The sequence below is a fragment of the Etheostoma cragini genome, chromosome 7 (assembly GCF_013103735.1).
Source record: "Etheostoma cragini isolate CJK2018 chromosome 7, CSU_Ecrag_1.0, whole genome shotgun sequence".
Taxonomy (NCBI): Eukaryota; Metazoa; Chordata; class Actinopteri; order Perciformes; family Percidae; genus Etheostoma; species Etheostoma cragini.
The window spans coordinates 20,808,860-20,828,967 of NC_048413.1; the positions used below are offsets into that span (position 1 = coordinate 20,808,860).

The window sequence follows — 20,108 nt, forward strand, 5'->3', positions numbered from 1 at the left end:
GGGGGGGGGGGGGAAATCCCCTACTGCACGGGATGCTGTTTGGTAGGCAACGGTCTTGCATTGCCAGACAGATCTACTCAGCGTTGCAGAGGAGGGTCTGGCGCTTCTACAGCATTCTGGGATGGGAGCAAAGGAATTTCTTTAAACCAATCACAATCATCTTGGGTGGATGGTGCCGCTACAAAATAGCCTCGGAACTGGTTTTGGTGGAACATGTATGTTCAAAGGTTGTTTGGGTCGTACAACAGAAAACAGATTGGACTGTCTAGCTGTCTAGATTTCCCCCGGCAGAGATCTGCGGTGCAGTTAACCAGTCCTCATAAATATATAACATCCTTACGGAAATGAGGGACATAGGGCAGCACCTGAACAATCCTGGAAGTCAAACTGCCTTATAGACTAGGTTTACATTACCAGCTGTAGCTACAATGGCTGACAAAACAAAGTTAGACAGTGGCACATGCAGTAAAATGTATTGAAACTGGATTTCTTTAAAGTTGATAGTAACACATCTTCAGGTTAAAGTCAGATATCGAACAAAATGTTACCTTAAAGAAATAAACAGTCTATGCTTATCATGCTTTCAGAAAGCGGCCAAAGGATTTATTAACTTATGACATGGGGTTCAAAAAGCTGTACATTAATCAGAAATGTTACATTAGTTTAACAGGAAACACTTCAATTACATGGATAGATCACACTATAGATCACATTTCCTGTGCACCCTGAAGTAAAAGGATGTCACTTTGCATGTTGTCAAACTTTAGCCTTAATGTCCCGCAATGTTAATTTGTTAAAATGACTTCATGTAGCATGCGAATGTAAACCTCCGGTTATCCAAAGCTACCAAATAACTGTCAAGTTGCTGATGTCGATGGAGAGGTCGGTTTTGGACGGGTAGACGACCTTCAGGTTGCCGTCCTGGTCCACTGTGCGGACCTGCTGAACGATCAGTTCGCTAGAGGTCTCGCTGCTGGCTGCCGGCTCTTGTGGGTCTTCCCCTTCTCCGTCTGACCCCACCTCCCGAGTCTCCACCGTGAACTTGTTTAACTCTGCCATTTTCTGTGGTGAAACAGGAAATGACTTCAAATCAGGGATGGGAGATATGGAAAAAAAAAAATCAGCTATAGCGAAATTGTTAGCCTAATACCTCTGGCAATTCAGGATCGTCAATTGGTGCTTTAACATAAGGATTTAAAATATCTTCAGTAAAATAGATATGACTAAGTGGGTAAAGGTTAAAATAATAGAGCTAGAACAGTCTGGTAACTCAGAAAATGACTCACTTTACTGAAATGCAGCCTTTAAAACCAGTAAAAGACAAAACTTAAGCCATTTACAATATCATTTCCAAAATCTAAGACAGTATCTAGTGCCATATAACAAAATATTGATATATTGCACAGCCCTACTTCAAATGGGTGCTTTGTTGTTTATGCGATGGACTTGAACAGATTGTGTAAAACTGCAGACATGTTTTATTTTTCAGGAGTTTTTCTCTAGAGCCAGAAATCCTACATAGAGTTACCTTAAAACTATAGATGAATCCATATTATCTACAAGTGAAAGAACATTAACTTATGGTTGTGTCTTTAAGTTTTCACATGGTAATGACAAAGATCTAGGCTTGGATCAGACTCATTTTGAGAAAGATACTGTTATAACCAATAAAAACAATGGCCAAAACTATGAAAATAAAATCCTAGTTTAATTAACTTGACTCATTTGTTATTGACAGAGAAAAGTGAATCTTACTACAATCAGAGCATCCATAACATCTTTACAGGTCTGCAGGCTAGCTGCACTCGTCACCTCCAAGAACAGCTCTTTGGTAGACTTCTTGATCTGTAAAGTAAAATCAGCTTATCATGTTATTTCTATGTATCATGAGAAGACAGAGACAAACTGAGGGACAATGTGGCATGTCAGGTGTTATTGGGTTTGGTTTTCTCTGTGGACATAATTTCCATAGTGTGACAGTATTCATATGAAATGCTCTCTTAAGAAAGCAGACATACACACCTTGGTTTTCTCACTGTTGGTAATAGGTGGAAATGAGATCACATGTCCCTCTGCATCCAGTAGGCAGGGATACATTTCTTTTCCCTGCAAAAGCTGCAGGTATCTGTTTAAAGACAATATTATAAAAAGGACATAAGCAAATGTAATAAATACATAGCAGGTGATAATCTTATGATGATCAACTCAAAACAATTATAAAATTCAACTCTGTTGGGGCTGTCCGCAGTGAAGATTCTTTGATGTGTGTATGTGTGTGTGTGTGTGTGTGTCTGTCTGTGTGTGTGTGTGTGTGTGTGTGTGTGTGTGTCAAGTAGTTGCTTGATCTTCCTGACTGGTATGTATTAAACGTTGGATCCACCCAGTAGCACTTGTCATGTAGAACTTTACTTAAAGCACACTGTAATGCACTGACCACAGATATAAAAAAAACAGTGGTTTAGATTATGATATGGATAAATCAATTATATATTTAAGTCCTAATTTTATTTATTATTATTTTATTTTTAACACATACCGATTACGACTACCTGCAGAAACGTGTTAACGCATTGGTTGAAACAAAATCAGACTCGGCTAACCAACATACTGACACTGCCCTCATGTGTTCAAAGCATTGAGTGTTTAAACTTATAAACCATATAACTTATACAGATGTCTTCTACAACACTTCCATAGAAAGTGTTTTCGTATACAAGTTGTCTTTAATTTTGAAAATAAGTTTGTGTCTCAAACAAAACTAACTGTTCTCCCTGGACTCCAGCCTGCAGTTATCTAATGAGGATCTTTCAAAACACTTTCCTCAACAGACAGGAGCGTCGGACTGGGATTAAAAAGGGGACCGAGCACCCAGGGCTCTCATGTGAGGAGGGCCCAAAAAGATGCTAGAATGAATAGCTGCGGATGCGAGGAGGGGTCCATAGAAAATGCCTTTCTACAGGGCCCAGAATGTTTTTACAATGCCCCTGTCAACGGAAAAAAAGAGTCATAAATTGCACTGACTTGTGGAGGCCAGTGACATTCTGCCTCTTTTTCTGCTTCCTCAGCTCCTCCGCCTCCAGCTGAAGGTGTCTTATCAGCTCGACGGCCGTCATCTCCTTCCGACCCAGCGACACAACCTAACAAACACGTGTTCTCATGAGAGCAGCATGGTGACGAATACAATAGACCACGCAACGACCGAACTGAAAATCACAAGAACTCACACAAGACTTTTCTGAATGCCAATACAACTTAGATTAATTTAACTATGTGGTTTGTCTACTGCATATGACATATTTTTGGTGTTTGGCTGGCATTAGAGCTGACATACCTTCAGCTGGGTAGGTGGCTTAACATCATACATCAGGGGAGCTTTGAGAAGCTGCACATCATGAGTTGCAATGGTTGCGATGGTCCTTTTACCACACAAGTCGTCATGAAGCTTTGTCTAGAAAAACAACAGGTGAGTATTTTGTTCTACTACGCTGTACACTTATTTTATTTGTCGTGCACCACTAAACTGGTAGGCCTACTAGTATACCACCTTGGGAGGACCTTACCTGAGCCGCCAGGAACCGTTTGAGTGCGTTTCCAGAATCTAGGTTCATGCCTCTGACCACGCAGCACACCAAGTATGGTCGAACATCTTTCACCGCAGCGCTCACTGTGACGGTGAGAGCCGTAGGAGTGTCCGAAACATGTAGAACCCTCACCACCATCTTGTTCAGTTCCTCCACCTCGTCCTGTCCGTCTGCCACCTTCTCCTTCTTTTTCCTCTGCTGCCTTTTCCCCTTGTCTGCCTTGCGACCCCCATCAGCGTCACCCCCGTCCTCTCCCTGTCTTCCCTTTCCTCTGAGGTAGTCGAGGATGGACTTGGTCTGGCAGCCGTTGACCATCTTTTCCAGACGTTTGTCGTTCAACTTGTTGCCTTTGAAGTGAATCTCCTTCAGCTTGGGGCAGTCACTCAGGTCAGAGGGGATCTCACGCAGCTTGTTGTTAGAGAGGTCCAGTACCTGGGAACACAGATGTTTTCAGTGTTAGGTAGAAAGAAACATCACACTCACTCTCACACACACACACACACACATACACCAAACTGTTTAAATATCGGACATTTTCGTGCTGCATTGCATATTAGCAGATGTGAAGCCTCGTTAGCTAGAATTTCAGATATACATCATACTTAGAAACAACTTCTTTTAAATTCGGAGTACATTTGATCCACCCAGCAGCACAAAGCCAGTTCTTGGACAATAGATCTGCGATTGAAGTGCGGCCCACCTTTAGAGCAGTTAGCTTGTGGACATCTCCACTCAGCTGTTCAATGGAGTTGTCAGAGGCGACCAGTGTGCTGAGGAGGTCCAGTTTCTCGGAGTAGAAATCAGCGGGGAAACCGGTGATGTGATTCTTAGAGATGTTGATGGTGGAGAGCTTAGTGCACTGGATCAGTCCCTCTGGCAGGACCTTTAGGCTGTTACAGCTCACATTGAGAGTGTTTAGCTCCTTTAACTGAGTGATCCCCTCTGGTAAAACGGTGAGGTTGTTGACTGAAAGGTCCAGGACCTTCAGGGACTTCAGCTTACCGACGACATTCGGGATGGACACGAGCTTGTTCCTGCACAAGATAAGGCTTTGAAGGTTTGTCAGATGTTGGATGTCCTCGTGGATTTCTGTCAAACTCGGGCACTGGCTAACTTCCAGGTAATTGAGCAGTGTGAGGGAATAGATAGCAGAGGCGAGTCCCCCGTTAGAGGAAATCCTCTTGTCAAAAGTTGGACCCTGGAAAACCAGTTCACGTCTCTTCTCTGTCGCTGCTTTCTCTATTTCTGGCCATTCCTCCATGTCATCCATGCTGCTTAACGACTGACCAGTTGTCAAGATAACCGAGACACTAAAATACATAACATCCGTTTAGATATTTCAAAATAAAGTACTAAGTTGTTGATATACAAGTTTGTGGATGGTAAATGTACGTACGTTTGCCTCAATATACCAATACCAAACAAATCTAATCGGGACGGAATTTTAACAACTTGAAAGGCTGAGTACTACTATCTACGTAAAAAAAATGTTTAATATGTAACTCTGATCATTCATTATTGTACATTTCGTATTCACACATCGCATATTTTTATTAGTTTATTGTGGAATATTTATATCACGAGTAAGTATTGAGTTTACAAAGTTCCCGCTTTATTTTGAAGACAAAGGTTTTACTTCCTGTAGCAAGAGGCACGATGTTCTGCTCCACCCGTGGCCCAGGAAGAAGTTGTGAAACGCAATATAAAATGTATTTTGGACGTTTATTAATATAATAGTAGCCACGATGTAGGCAGATACATCAGACAACCAGAATTGGGTCCCGGAACAGTTAGATATACAAATAACGGCTTATTTTAAAAGCTACTTGTACGCGTGTAAAACTACATTTACCACAACCCATTGCGACTGACGACATTCACTCTATTGCGCATGCCCGCGCTGGTTGTTGTCAGCGGTGGTTATGGAGATGAGATGGGACTGCGAACTGTCAACGTTACGGTGATGTTTGTGGTAGGATATCTTTGAATTACCCACAAGAAAATGTTATTTACTCTAAAAGGTATACCTACGAGTTGTCGGGACTTTTTATTTTTTAATTTTAGCCCGTCAAAATATCTTTAGAATACAGCTAATGTTGCTGTAGATGAGCTAGCAATGTTGGCTGATTGAGTTAATTGTTAGCTAGGGTAATACCCCCGCCCAACATGTTCAAGTCAGTAAGAATGGCTTCTATGTTCTCCTCCTACCCAAGAGAGTTATGTATGCTATTTCCAAGATTGTTTTTTTTACTTAAAGAGAACCATGCGTTAAACTTCATGCACTAAACTCTCCGTTTAATATTTTTGTCTACTGTGACACAAACAAACCTTTCAACAAATCTGTAAGCCTCTTGCATTTGACATTTTCGCAACTTACAACTCCAACTGACATACACACACATGATGAATAAAGTACAAGTTAACATTGCTACGGTACCAAAGGTTGTTAGTTTCTCTTGTTGTTCTGTAAGTTATTAAATACAATTTTCTTATTCTATTTTTTATTAAAAGTAGTCATTGATGTATTATTGCTAAAGTGATAAAGTCATATTAAACAGTTTCAGTGTATTGGTAAATATTGCCTCTTGTTTGTAGTGTTTTTCACGTTAGATGGATTGAACTGATGAACTAATTTCTTTGCTCTGTTCTATCAGTGTCCATTGGAGGGATGCCCAGAAAGATAGGATTCATTGTAGTCAACTCTTCAAGTCATGAGGACAACTTCAGTGCCAAGGAGCTCATGGTCCATGCACCCACAGTCAATGGCTGGAGATCCAACAGGTACTTTACTTTCAAAAACATGTCACTTTCATGCATGGCAGCTCCATGTCTTCCTAAGCTGCAAGAGCAATACAATCTTTGGCAGTTTTTCATTATTTGGTTCTACCTTCTTAAAAATCTCAACATTGTATTAATCAAATATTCCACAGGCTGTGCTCCTATCCTCAGCACATCACCCTCCAGCTGGTGGAGAGAAGTAGAGTGAGGAAACTGCAGCTACTGGCCCACCAGTACTTGATCCCAGCGAAGGTGGAGTTCCACATTGGAGACACCCTGCCTGAAACCAGCACATCAGGTTTCCCTGGGCAGCTTCGCAGACTTGGGTAAGACTCCGAACTTGGTCATGCTCAAGTTTGACTTCCATCCTTTTGTGCATTTTTTCTATAATTGCACATTAGATCAATACAAGATCGTTTCAGCGTATAGGATGATGCAGCATACACAAAGCTTTGTTCATTCAGCTTAATTCCTTTTTTGGGCTGCACGATATGAGGAAATTATGCAATTCTTGATAACGTTGTTGAAAATCGCAAATACAATGTTACTTAAGATAAATTCGAAGATATTAAATGTACTCAGTTCTGCCTGTCTGTTTCTTACAGTATTCTTCTAAAATGCAACAAATTGCTTGTTAAATTTAAAGTGCTCATAATATGTAAATTTTCAGGTTATAATTGTATTTAGAGGTTACAATCAGAATAGGTTTACATGGTTTAATTAAAAAAACAAAAGCACCATATTTAGTTGTACTACACATTGCTGCTCTTTTCACCCTGTGTGTTGTGCTCTCTGTTTTAGCCACAGAGGGAGACATAACACTTTTGTTCCGTCTTTGTTGGGAATCGCACATGCGCAGTACCTAGGTCAGCAATACAAGCCAGTCAGAAGCAGAGTATGAGAGCGTGCCATGCTAGTAACTAGGCGAGCATTATAACGTGTGTTACAAAGTGACGCACGTCGTCATGGAAGTAAAGGCTGGACTATAATAGAGCTATTTGGAGCAGTTTGTGATAATAAGTCTCTTTGCGTTGGACTTTGGGCTTTGTAAACCTATAATATGTACAAAATGATATATAACACAATAAAGGAAAGGAAAAAAACAAAAAGCATAATATGAGCAGTTTAAAACAAATGAAAGGAAATCTTTTCTAACATTCTTTTATTGAACAGATTAAACTTTGAATTGACCATAACAGGCACCACTAAAAAAGAATGACAGTTACACTTAAAAATGTAGTGGTCTACCAATATTTTCTTTCAACTAACTAAAAATTCTTGTAGTGTCTATTGCAATATATTGCAACCTCTTGCGATGTGTTTATTGCAGCAGTTGATATTGATTTTTATCAATGACAATAAAAAACTTTATACTTCCTTTGATCTGGTTTTGATAGTGTATCTAACTAATCACTCAGGGAAAGACATTCATGCAGAAAAGCTCTTTTGCAAAGCCACGTTAAATCTCCAAAAGGCATTTGATAGTCTAGGTTATGGCATTTTGCTGTATAAATTATGATCCATTAGTTGCAGTATGAATTACCCCACAGGGATAAACAAAGTACAAACAATAAAAGTATCTGTGCAGTGTATCATCACAAAATAAAAATGCAGCAATACATTTTAAACTTGCTTCTGTCCGCATAGGAGTTGGACTGAAAAACAACACTTTATTCTCACCACAGGTACGTGTCTTTGTCGGACAATGAGAAGACTGGCTTCAAAGCTCGGGAGCTGAAATCAGTTCACGTAGATGCCATCGGAACATACCTGAGAATAACCTGCCATAGGAGCCATGTCAACCAATATAATCACCACAATCAGGTAGTCTGGTAGACGGTACGATGCACCAACACCACTATTTCACTGCAGAAAACTTTGGTCTGTTGCAAAAGACTGATCCAAACTGTGAGCAACGTAGTTTATGTGTTGTTCTACTTAGTTTGTGAGTTGTAAAACGTTGCCTTGCAGAACTAATTAGGTAACATTAATGAGAAATAAATATCTTGTTTAAAACTATCTCACCAATAACAGCAGCTATAGAAGCAGCCATTTTTGTAAACAGTGTCTTTCAAACATTAGTGTTTTCAAATTTATATAAAAGAAAATTAGCTATTTTTCTGAATTTCTTCCAGTGTTTGAAGCTCAGAAATGATTTGTCTTGTTTTCTGCTGCATAAGGCTCCCAGTAGCAGCATTAAGCTTGGTATTCAATAGCAACATAGACCAGAGCACCCCACCCTAGGCAATATTTTAGAGTGTCACAATGATGTGTTTTGGTGTTAAAGAAAACATACGTTTTGTTCTGTAGCTGCCTTCCTATATTAAATGGAGTGGCTTTCCTTGAAATGTGTTTTAAAACTGCTTTAGTAGACACTCTATATATTTATTTATATCATCTTGCCAATTATATCCTCAACTGCATAAGCTTCATTTGCGTTTTCAAAAGTGCATGCATACAAATGATTAGTTGGATAACCATTTAGTTGATTGAGAGAAAACTATAGTTTATAAAATAAAATGTTTGATTATACAGTTTAGTTCAATTGCTAACAACTGTTTACCTACACTTAAGATACTTTTTGAAAACTCTTCACACGGTAACACACCAACCTCAGACAACGAGCCAGATAGACTAATGTGGTCTGCTCAGAACCACATTTTCTTACAGCATGTCTTCTCTCGCTATGCACCTTGGATTGAAACACACAGCTGATGACTGCCAGGCCTCCTCTAGCCCTGAAGATGAAGAGAGAAGAGAGAAATGAAGAGGGAAACCATTCTTGGACGGGCCTCAAACCAGTTTGTGATTGCATGTGCATGGTGAAATTGCTACGTTGTCCCATGCAATCATAAATGTCCTCATGTTTCCTCCAACCTGTTCCCTCTCTGCTTCTGGCCCCAGTCGTTAGTGGAGGTCATTTCAAAACGAAAGAAGTCGATCAGTGTTGTATGGACCAATCTGGCATTTCTACAAGACCAAACCAGCCCTTGAGATTGCAGAACACATTGTAATATTTGCTCCACTCTGACCCGGCACATCAACGGTATCCCTTTTCCTGATGGCGTTTCTTCCTCACAGATGTGTCTTCTTAATGTTCCGATGTTCATTCAGAAAAGCTACATATTTTGTGGTAACAACAACATGAATTGTGTTAATGGTATGGCCTGAACAGATCAATGTTGGCCTAATTGTGTTTAGAGTTTTCAAAATGTGGCTACAGATTGGAAAAAAGGATGTTAGTGATTGTAGAAAAACTGTAATAGATTATGCAGATTCTTTGACTCAAAGGAGGCTGGTTCTTCTGTACTCTCCCTAATGTCAACAAATCCCATAAAAAGACTTAAACCAACAATGTGTTAGTCCGTCTCTTAGTACTTCCCTCCCTATGTGGCACTAATTCCCAAGCCTCATTTGTTCCTCATAAAAATTTCAATCTATAAAAACAGGTCTTACATAGAGTATATAGTTTCATTTTTTATCAGGCTAAATAATGTCCTCAAACAGCTAGTCACTGCTGTTTTTCACTCACAAATAGTAGTAAATAGTGCATTTGTTGAGTACTGCTTTCAGTAGCGGATTAATACACATCTGGTGCTTAAGTCAGTATTAACAGCAGCCGGACAGTGTACAGTATGTGCGATTGACTCAAAACAAATTACAGTGTGTGTTCATCATAACAAAGGAACATTTCCCCTAGTGTGGCTCACTGATGAGAAATAAATTCAGGCTTTGTCTACACAGGAAATACTTGGAAGTAGGATCAATACATTGTCGGTCCCGGGCTTTTCATGTGATTTGTTGATAATAATACAAATATAGAATTTCACCAGCCTCATCCTTTAAAACTTCAGTATATGTCATGATACCCAATACATCCATTTAACACATGCATTGATTTTTTACTTTCTGGTGGTTGAACTCTTCTGTCAACCCCCTCACCAACATCTGTTTATGATTTCAGGTTGCTTTGGTTGCCATTAATGTTCTGGGAGATTCTTTGGATGGCAATGCTTTTAACACTATTGTAAGTGAGCGCACTCTTCACCCGTCATCCATCTCATCACTTTCATCCACACAGCTATAGGTGGGGCTGTTGTGCTGTGGTTTTGTGAGACATTGCTCAGTCATCAGTCACTTAAAAAAGGGATGATTGATGTTTCCTCATCCATCTACTGACACTTAGAACTTTTGGCATGTTAAAATGGCAAACAGGTCAGTTATACGAAGCAGGTGAAATAAGTGTTCCTTGCATATCATTTATTTATTCTTTGTTAACTTCATAAAACAATACAAATATTCTAATCATGTTTCTCTTCCTGTTATAATGTTATTGGCTCTGTGCAAAGTTATATATTTGATTTCTTTTGTTAGAATTCAAATTAACAATACTAATGAAAATGGACAAGTACAACAATTTTAATAGATGTAAACATAGGTGTTTTATGTAGTATTTATTAGTATTGACTGATTCAAATACACTAGTGTGTGTGGGTGTGTGGGTGGGTGGGTGCGGGTGCGTGCGTGCATGCACATGTGGGTGTGTAGTTGCGTGTATATGTGTCAGGAATGTAGTAATGAGACACAAAGGGAGGACAGTATGTAATCACACAGGAGGCCTTTAGTTTGCCAGTGTAATCAGATAGCCATGCAGACAGGTTTTGGAGGACACAAACACACACAGACATTGACACATGGAAAGACACATACACACACTTGCACAGATTCCAGTGAACAGGCTGTGCATTGTTGCTCCATTAATCCGAGTCTGAGCACCTCCACCAAAGCAGTGATCTTGCCTGGAGGGTCGGCTTGTGCTCTTATATCTGTTCTGTGAGTGGAAGTTGCGTTTGTCCTGTGGAGGGACACTTTGGTATGGATACAGGGAGAAGACTTAGTTATGTTTCTGCTGCTTTAAATGTGTCAGATCATCCAAATTATGAAGAAAAACACATTTTCTCTTACCTCTAGGGGGTAACTAGCCACACAGATCTGTCTTAAGATTTCTGCCTCCACTCCAATGCAATTGAGGTGTATGGAATTTTGTTCATGTTGATTACAGCTACAGCATTGAAAAAGTGTAATGGTTTGATGGTAAATAGAAAATTTCCTTCATGGCCTCCATCAAGTCTCCATCATATATAAATCTGCTCTTTCAGGTTTTTTCTTAGTTTTTACTAGAATATTTCAAAATGGGCTCCAGGAAAAATGCTGAGAGGTGTGTTATTTGGGGAACTGTGATGTGCCCTGTCACGCTGAATTATTTACCCAACACATCGTCACCACTTGTGATAGGGGCTATTTTTCTTTGTTGCGTGTTGAGTAGTTTCAGAAAGCTAATCACATTTAAAGTTAATAGCAATAATAGCATAGCACTAGGCAGTCCACAGGCAGACTATACATCTATCATAATTGAGTGGAGGCAGCTTGAAACTGAGCATGAAAACCAAAATGTGCTTATGGTCAGGGCGAAAACATCTGAGCTAATTGGTGTCAATGACTGATGAAGAAATTGTAACAGTAACATGAAAATATTACATTTTATAGTCTTGCTTTGCACAGTAGCAATCCCGGAAGTGGAATGTCGAGTTATAAGTAACATATTAAACATCAGTCCATCCAGCATAGCTTTTTTTGATTCCTATTAGGATGAATCCACTAAATTAGTGACTTATTATAAAATAGAAAGTTTGTTCTTTATCATATTAAATGCTGATATGGTGCTCATAAAGTACAGCATTATAATGTCTTCAGGAAACACTGTTTCCTGTTTTTATAATGATTAACACTTCAGGTGATGTTCGTGGTGTACGTACTGTATTGGAATACAAGTTTCTATATATGGCAGTAGACTGGTGCTGCCCATTAATGATTCGATTTGGGTTTTGTGTAAGTGTACTTGTATTACTTTCATTTTAAGGTCCAAAGTTTTTTGTTAAAATCATTCTGAGTGATCCTCACTTTTGAAAGGACCTTTTTGAAAGGTAAAGGGTCAAGTTGAAGATCACCTTAAAGCTAATGGTTTTAGAAAACAATAATCAGCTCATTCTGAGCCCAGTAATACAAGAGTATATATGCATGTGTGTGTGTGTGTATAATTTGTCCATCTGTTTACCACCAGCCAAGCAGAGAGCAGCTGATCGAACACTACCTCAACAGTACCCAGCTGGAAGCCGCCTTGGACTCGACCTTCATGGGGTGAGGCTAGGCCATTGAACCCGGGTTTCTTTGTCTTGTGACAAAAACATTGTTCAACAAAGCCATTTAGTCTGGAAGCCAACCAATAAAGCATTTAGGGTCACTCGCATGAAGACAATGCAGGTGGCGGCCCGTACAAAGAGGAAAACACATTGCGAAATATTTCTTTTTTTCTTTTTCTTTTTTATAAATCAACCCCCAAGGGATTGTTCACCTCAGGGTCTCACTTCTTGGGGGTCGGTCACTGTTTTTCCGCTTTGATCAGGATTTGCACAATACTGAGCCCATGTAACTGATGATGATGACACATGTATTCTACTGTACACTGGCATTATCTCAAGGGAATTTAGAGACTTAATAAGCTATTCTGTTTTTTATATTATTACAACGCTTCACAAGCGTAACAAGCTCAGACCTGTTCTGTGAGACCAGAAAGTTTTAATGTTTAAAATGTTGTTTTTGTCTCCTGTCTTGAACCCAGTAAATGTGAGTCTATCTCTCCCTTGGACGACCTGGCCTTCGACATGTACCAGGACCCTGAAGTTGCCCACATCATCCGACTCCTGGACCAAAAGAAGCAGGATATGGTCAGGCAGGAGAAATACGAGCAGGCTAAGAATCTGAAGCAGGCCATTGCAGACCTGCAAAAGGTACTGTAGCTGCTGGGAGGCCGACTGGGTGGCTACAATACATTGACACCAAGTGTTTGCTCTCATGGTTGAGCAGAATGCACCAAAAATACCAAGATGTGTTGTCTCTTTATGTGTTACACATAGTCTGAAAAGGTTTTACAAAAACTAATGGCTTAATAAAATTAAGGCTTTCAGGAGAGTAAAAAAGGCTTAATTACAGTTTCATGATTAATATTAAGCTAACCTAAAGTAATCGCCAACTGGCTCTTGCTGTACCCTAAACCTGCAGACATGAGAATGGTGTCAATGTGATTATGTAACTCTTGGCAAGAAAGCGGTTGAGCACCAAAATGGTGCTCAACCATTTCACCAAAATGTTGAATTATTCCTTTAAGTCACTTACAGATTTTACACTCTGTTTTATTCACTCACAGTTATTCATTCTAAAGAATGTTTTCCCCACAACCATGGAGTATAAACGGCAATTTAAGTGTGAAATGTAAAGGAATGAGCTGCCTCAGAACAGTGGTGCAGGTATATTATCATAACAGCAATTTACTGTAAGCTTGGATTTCAGTATTATGACAGTTGCATTGTGTTAATGTGGTCTGGAGAATGTGCCTTTCTTTCAGTACAAACTAGAACGTGAACACACAGGTGGACTGACAGACACGCACACAGATGCTTTAGTTCCCTGGTCACTGGAAGTATTTTTTTCCAGGAAAAGGCAAGTAGATTTTGACAGAAAATCCCGGGAAAATAAGGAGATCTCTACCATCAGAATTTATTCTAGAACATTTGAACAAGTACATTTACTCAAGATCTGTTCATAAATACAATTTGTATTAGCTTTCTACTTCTACTCCTACTTCTATTTAGCTAAAGAATCTGAAAACGTTTTCCATCACTGTTCTGGACTCCTGTACTCCACGTTATTGCTATTATCTTTTGCCAGCTTTTTTTTAACTTTGCAAACAAAGACCACATTTAAGGAAAGGATTCAGGTCCAGATATCATCACCCCACCCCCTGCTACTAATAATAATTTCCCTCTTGCAAATCTCAAATCTTTGTGAGGCTTGTATTTCTTCTACAGATATCCAGTGATATTTCACCAGTTTGTAACAGTAGTTGTTAAACATTGTTCAGATTCCTGTTACTGACCTCCTTTGTATACAGCGTTACCATGCTGACCATGTATTCTTAATGAGCTCAACAGCTGCAGGGATGGTCCTCAGGTTAGGGCTGGGTACCGATTTCAATACTTTTTAGGCACCAACCAAATTGCCTATACCAAAGGAGCAAATGTCATCAGCGTCAGTGCTTCTACCAAGATCTAATAATGCTTGTAATTTACTGTCCGTTACAAAACTCTACGTTACGCACAGAGACGGGGCTCACGTAGTAAGACTTTTGCCGTAACACACACACACACACACACACACACACACACACACACACACACACACACACACACACACACACACACACACACACACACACAAACAAACACACTCACGCACACACAATCTTATCATAACGCCGCTAAAACACCACAGCCTCGCTGTCCTCTCCACCTGATGAACAGACACACTTCCTTGGCTGATAATTATGGTAGGAACTGCTAAAAATAACACCACCTTGCCGTCCTTTCCATCCAACTGAACACACTTTATTGGCTTAAAAGATCATACGTTTCCTGTAGTTCTTGACCAGGTTTGCACACACTGCAGCAGGGATTTTGGCCCACTCCTCCATACAGACCTTTTCCCGATCCTTCAGGTTTCAGGGCTGTCGCTGGGCAATACAGACTTTCAGCTCCCCCAAAAGATTTTCTATTGGGTTCAAGCCTGGAGACTGGCTAGGCCGCTCCAGGACCTTGAGATGCTTCTTACGGAACCACTCCTTAGTTGTCCTGGCTGTTTGTTTTGGGTCGTTGTCATGCTGGAAGACCCAGCCACAACCCATCTTCAATGCTCTTACTGAGGAAAGGAGGTTGTTGGCCAAGATCTTGCGATGCATGGCCCCATCCATCCTATCCTCAATACGGTGCAGTTGTCCTGTCCCCTTTGCAGAAAAGCATCCCCAAAGAATGATTTTGTCACCTCCATGCTTCACGGTTGGGATGGTGTTCTCGGGGTTGTACTCATCCTTCTTCTTCCTCCAAACATGGCGAGTGAAGTTTAGACCAAAAAGCTCAATTTTTGTCTCATCAGCCCACATGACCTCCCATTCCTCCTCCTTCTTAGAGGAAAACTAATAAGTCTGTGAGAGCTGGAATTCTTACTGATTGTAAGGTGATCAAACACTTATGTCATGCAATAAAATGCAAATGAATCATTTAAAAATCATACAGTGTGATTTTCTAGATTTTTTAGATTCCGTCTCTCACAGTTGAAGTGTACCTATGATAAAAATGACAGACCTCTATATGCTTTGTAAGTAGAAACACCTGCAAAATCAGCAGTTTATCAAATACTTGTTCTCCCCACTGTATATCCGCATGAGCTCTACTTGTATCTCCAAGATAAGTGCAGATGATTGCAAACAATCCCTTAAACTGTCAGCAGTGCTAGAAAAAAAGTTTTAGTAAATCTAGACACACAGGAGACCATGAGGAGACTCATACAATAACCCTGCTCCCGTGTATACCTGTCTAAACATACAGTGAAGGCTCACTTTGTCTTTACCGCTTCTTTTCCCGGGCTCTTTCAGGTGGGGGAACGTTTGGCTCGATATGATGTGGAGAAGCGATGTGCGATTGAAAAGGAAGACTATGACCTGGCAAAAAAGAAAAAAGAGCTGATGGAGGAGTACAGGAGGAGCGTCTACCAGCAGCTGGAAGTCCACAACCTGCTGGACATGGCAATGGTCAGTGGTCAGCGGTTACGGATGATGGCGCTCCACCTGCGCAGTAACAGTAGAGGGACTGTGTGTGTGCGTGATGGAAAATAATTCTCTTCTGTTTTCTCTTCTGTTTTTCCACCATGTCACTAGATAACACAGGCTGCAGATTCATCCCCATCCCAGGATCCTCCCTCCCTTTTACCTTCTCCGGGTTACCGTTCAGTCCCCACCAAGCCCCTTGTGTCCACAGAGACATTCAGGAAGGGGAAAAAAACAAACGCTCCTCAGAACAAACAATCAGACGCTGAAAATGTTCTGCCCAACCCAAGCAGCCAGCCTGACACACTGTGCACCCCTGCTGCTCTACCTAAGATAGATGTAAGTGACACTTTATCAAATGCGTTTTAACTTCTTTAAACAGCATTAAACATGTCCGGCACATGCAGCCACTTAAAAACATACTATGAAGTTACTATGAAGACAATATGGATGGACCCATGTTTTTCTTATTAATGATCCAGTTGTAGACAGCTGTACTTGTAGCTTGTTCTGCTTACATGAATTCCTTTATTGTTGTAAAAATAACCTAGCTTACTGTCGTACCTTGGGAATATGTTTCCTGCCTTAAGCCCCTGTAGTGTTGCAACAAGGAGCACATAGGGAGATTATGACCAGCGGGGGCTTTTATGCTTTATTCACCACCTACTGAGACCGGCCCTACTGCAGGTTTGGGTTTCACTATTTAATTAAAAGCGTGCAACAGTTGGCTGCCTCCAGCGCCTGCCAAGCTGGCCTCAAGGCAGGGCTTTGAGCCTTATATGAGGCAGCACGGTGCCAGTTGGCCTTGGGGCGCAAGAGACAGTGCAGCTTGGGTTTGAATAGATGGGGTAAACATTCATTGTTATCATGATGTTGAAGGATTGACCTATTCAGTCATCAAATGCTAGGGAGAGTTAGTGAAAAGAACAAGGGCAGAGATGATACATTTTTAAAAAGGATCTCTATCTATCTTCGTCAGACTTGAAAGTGTAGATGAGTTTTCTTTGAACCGAGGTATCTCTGGAAAAAAAAACATTTGTGCTGATAAATATATCGAAGAAGTATATAGAGTACCTACAATTTGAATATAAATTATGTTCTGTATGTAAATTTTGTATTCCAGGCTTTAAACACCAATGCTGTTGTCTTGTTCTGAAAGGGGACCAGTGTGCATTATGATGAGAGGCCGCTACCAGCCCTTCAGGGGAAAGAACGGCCTGTAGAGGCCACTCTGAGCCCTGCACAGCAGCTCTCCCACCAACCTGACGCCCAAAGGACTCCACACAGCCCGGAGATAAGCGGAGAACCAGAGCCCCTGACAGAGAAGGCCCAGAGAGAGGCTGGCCTTCCAATAGAAGTGTTTGGAGAAAGCATGGTAAGAAGAAACAAAAAGGCGGAAAACTTGGCTTGCTAAGCTAACTATAGGTTTAACAAATAAGTAACAAGATGCTGGTATCAAATACTAATACCAAATATATGTTTGTACTTACAAAAGGTTGGAAACATTACATAATTGTTCAACCTGTGAGAGGAAAATTCAAAATACAGGCATATACGTGCCAATGAATCTAATATTCACTCTCCTTCTTTGGTTCCCATCAACTACTGACAAAAATATCTAGTTCTGTAGCTGCATGATGCTTTAAGCTAGTTTCTAAGTTTGTCTTGTCTGCCGTGTGGTGCTGGGAAGGTATCGAACAGTTGGTTTTATCAGAGGTGTTTTGCTAGAAACATTTGCCTACAGTTGCTGGACACTGGGTTGCTGAAAATGGAATGCGTGGGCTGAAAAATAGAAAGCAATTGGCTAACAGAGTTTTTCACATTCCACATTTAATTTAAGAAATATTCACTAGCGCAGCTTTGAGGGATCCTTTTCAAAAACAATTGTGTTAATAAATGTATATTGACAGATATAGGGGTTTGTAATGTAGGATCTCTATACACTGTCCATATATGCCAATTTCTATCCACATCTGCTGTAATACCCCATATAACTGATAAATGTGATATTGTTAACGCTAATCTCTGCCTAATCTTTGTCCTCGCTTCTTTTCCAGGTGGCTGGGGTGTATTCTAAAACCTGGTCCTACAGGGAGGATGCTCTCCTGGCTGTGTACAAGAAGCTTTCAGAGTTATTACCCACCATCCCCAAGGAGGAGCTTAGAAACATGATAAGAGCTGCAGTCTTTCTGGTCAAGAAGGCCCTTCTGGATAAAGTGTCATCTGTGAGTAATGTTCCTAAAAGAAATTTGTCCTGGTGTGGATGCTGTGAATGTTCACGTTAATTGTACAGAAACTGATGCCAGTAAAACACCTCTACTAAGGTGTTATGGATATGTTTACTTTGTCACTGTCAAAGTCTTCTATATGTCATGTCTTCTGGATTCCTGTTACAAACAGAACTAATGTTCATTAAGTTAAATCATAAGCATCCAGCAAACATACACACTCTTAACAATGTTCCCCCTGTCCCATGTGCAACCTTAGTTTTCTCTCCTAGAGCTGGCTTCTTTTAACAAACAGTTTTGACAAGGATGGCCTTGTAACCCCTCTCTGGAAGTCGTCAGCTTGTATGTTAATGAACAGAACAGTGCAGCAATAAAATATAAAATATTGAAAATGTGCTGGTAATTAAATTGAACTGTAAAAAAAAACAGTCTACTGTGTGGTGGATGTGTCCATCTACAACTACTGATTGTCACTCTCCATCTGCATACTCTAACCTAATCCAAGTAAACATTAGCAAGTCTAGCCTTTCTGCTAATTGACATCACCCTGGTGTTAGCTTTCTTTGGAAAGTCCACAAAGTTTGGAGCTAAACGTCCACTGGGTCTCTCCTTAGGTTTTCCACGCCTCCTTAAAGTTGCTGCAGCTACTGCTGAGCACGCTGATCCTAGGTCTGGGGCTGGGCCGAGCAGAACTGACCCACTGTATAGATCAGACTTGGCCCAACCTGCTGGCCAGGACTGGAGACTCAGCCAGCCGCCTCCGGTGCATGGCCATTTCCTTCATACAGGTATTGTAACACAACCGACTGACGAAGATGTTTATTTGGCACCAGTTTCTTTCCGTTAACCCTTATTTTCCTTCTTCCCCCATCTGCCCTTGCGTAAAGCTCTGTGGAAACGTTTGCTTAAGTTTTTACTCCATAAAACAACATACAATGTACTAAAAAGGCTGCCGATCTCCCTCATAATACATTTGTCTATGTGGAACTCCTGTCATCTTGTTACAAATACAACATGTATTAACCTTCCTATTCCATGAGGCAAGCCTATGCAAGAGTCTCAAGGGTGGAACAGTGGAACCTCTTTCTACCACCTCCGTAACATCTCCAAACTCCGACCCATTCTCTCCCTCCCAGACGCCAAAAAGCTGTTTCATGCCTTTGTCTCCCCCAGACTGGACTATTGCAACGCACTTCTCATTGGGATCCCTAGAGAGTCTGCAGAGGCTTCAGTACATTCAAACTCTGCAGCTAGGATCCTGATGAGAGTGCGGAAACATGAGCATATTACCCCCATTCTCCACTCACTACACTGGCTTCCCATCTCCACCAGGATTGAGTTCAAGGTTTCCCTCCTCACACATCAATACATCCATGGACATGCCCCCCTTACCTCAAAGAACTTATCAAACCACAGAACACAGCCCCCTCCCTTCGCTCCACTCACTCAAACCTCCTCCACATTCCCAGCACCAGACTCAGGACAATGGGAGATAGGGCTTTTTGTGCTGCTACCCCACGTCTGTGGAATGCCCTCCCTGACACCTTGAGGGCACCTCAATCCACTGAGTGTTTTAAAAAAAGACCTTCAAACATTTCTTTTTCAGCAATATTTTGGTCCCCTTAAGATGTTTTTTATCCTCTCTTCTAAGAATTGCTTTATTTTCTTTTTTTTTATTCTTTCTTTTTTGTTTTCTTTTTCTCTTTTTTACCTGTAGCACTTTGAGATCTATTGATGAAAAGTACATTATAAATAAAATTTATTATTATTATTATTATTATTATTATTATTATTATTATAAGTGAG

At 40.6% G+C, this 20,108-nt stretch overlaps 2 protein-coding genes across 6 annotated transcripts in view; one reads left to right on the forward strand and one right to left on the reverse strand.

The window, feature by feature from the left end:
* Positions 1-569: 569 nt before the first annotated feature.
* lrrc47 (leucine rich repeat containing 47) lies at positions 570-4,898 on the reverse strand. Its single transcript, XM_034877499.1, has 7 exons — positions 4,282-4,898; positions 3,561-4,013; positions 3,332-3,448; positions 3,022-3,137; positions 2,023-2,125; positions 1,756-1,845; positions 570-1,062 (listed from the first exon to the last, which is right to left on the reverse strand). Exons 1-7 carry the CDS (start codon positions 4,849-4,851, stop codon positions 844-846), a joined length of 1,668 nt encoding a protein of 555 aa, XP_034733390.1. The 5' UTR covers positions 4,852-4,898; the 3' UTR covers positions 570-843.
* A 541-nt stretch (positions 4,899-5,439) lies between these two features.
* Positions 5,440-20,108, forward strand: part of cep104 (centrosomal protein 104) — a 33,645-nt gene continuing 18,976 nt past the window's right edge. For 2 of the 5 annotated variants that reach the window (XM_034875517.1, XM_034875516.1), the window contains exons 1-13: positions 5,440-5,553; positions 6,236-6,362; positions 6,512-6,685; positions 8,045-8,183; positions 10,324-10,386; positions 12,481-12,557; positions 12,761-12,793; positions 13,039-13,207; positions 15,904-16,059; positions 16,186-16,413; positions 17,234-17,449; positions 18,132-18,299; positions 18,917-19,090. In XM_034875517.1, the coding sequence (XP_034731408.1) occupies positions 6,250-6,362; positions 6,512-6,685; positions 8,045-8,183; positions 10,324-10,386; positions 12,481-12,557; positions 12,761-12,793; positions 13,039-13,207; positions 15,904-16,059; positions 16,186-16,413; positions 17,234-17,449; positions 18,132-18,299; positions 18,917-19,090 (1,710 nt within the window). In that variant the 5' untranslated portion in view covers positions 5,440-5,553; positions 6,236-6,249. The remainder of the gene's footprint in view (positions 5,554-6,235; positions 6,363-6,511; positions 6,686-8,044; positions 8,184-10,323; positions 10,387-12,480; positions 12,558-12,760; positions 12,794-13,038; positions 13,208-15,903; positions 16,060-16,185; positions 16,414-17,233; positions 17,450-18,131; positions 18,300-18,916; positions 19,091-20,108) is intronic. The other 3 variants (XM_034875518.1, XM_034875519.1, XM_034875520.1) reach the window with 3 other exon arrangements.

Bases quoted from the DNA above. Each gene is read 5' to 3' on its own strand.
- lrrc47 (XM_034877499.1), bottom strand. From the start codon at position 4,851: ATGGATGACATGGAGGAATGGCCAGAAATAGAGAAAGCAGCGACAGAG. The intron at 2,126-3,021 runs GTCAGTGCAATT...GTCTTTAAACAG, and splicing joins AATGTCACTGGCCTCCACAA to ATACCTGCAGCTTTTGCAGG. The intron at 1,846-2,022 runs GTGTGTATGTCT...TTTACTTTACAG, and splicing joins CCAACAGTGAGAAAACCAAG to ATCAAGAAGTCTACCAAAGA.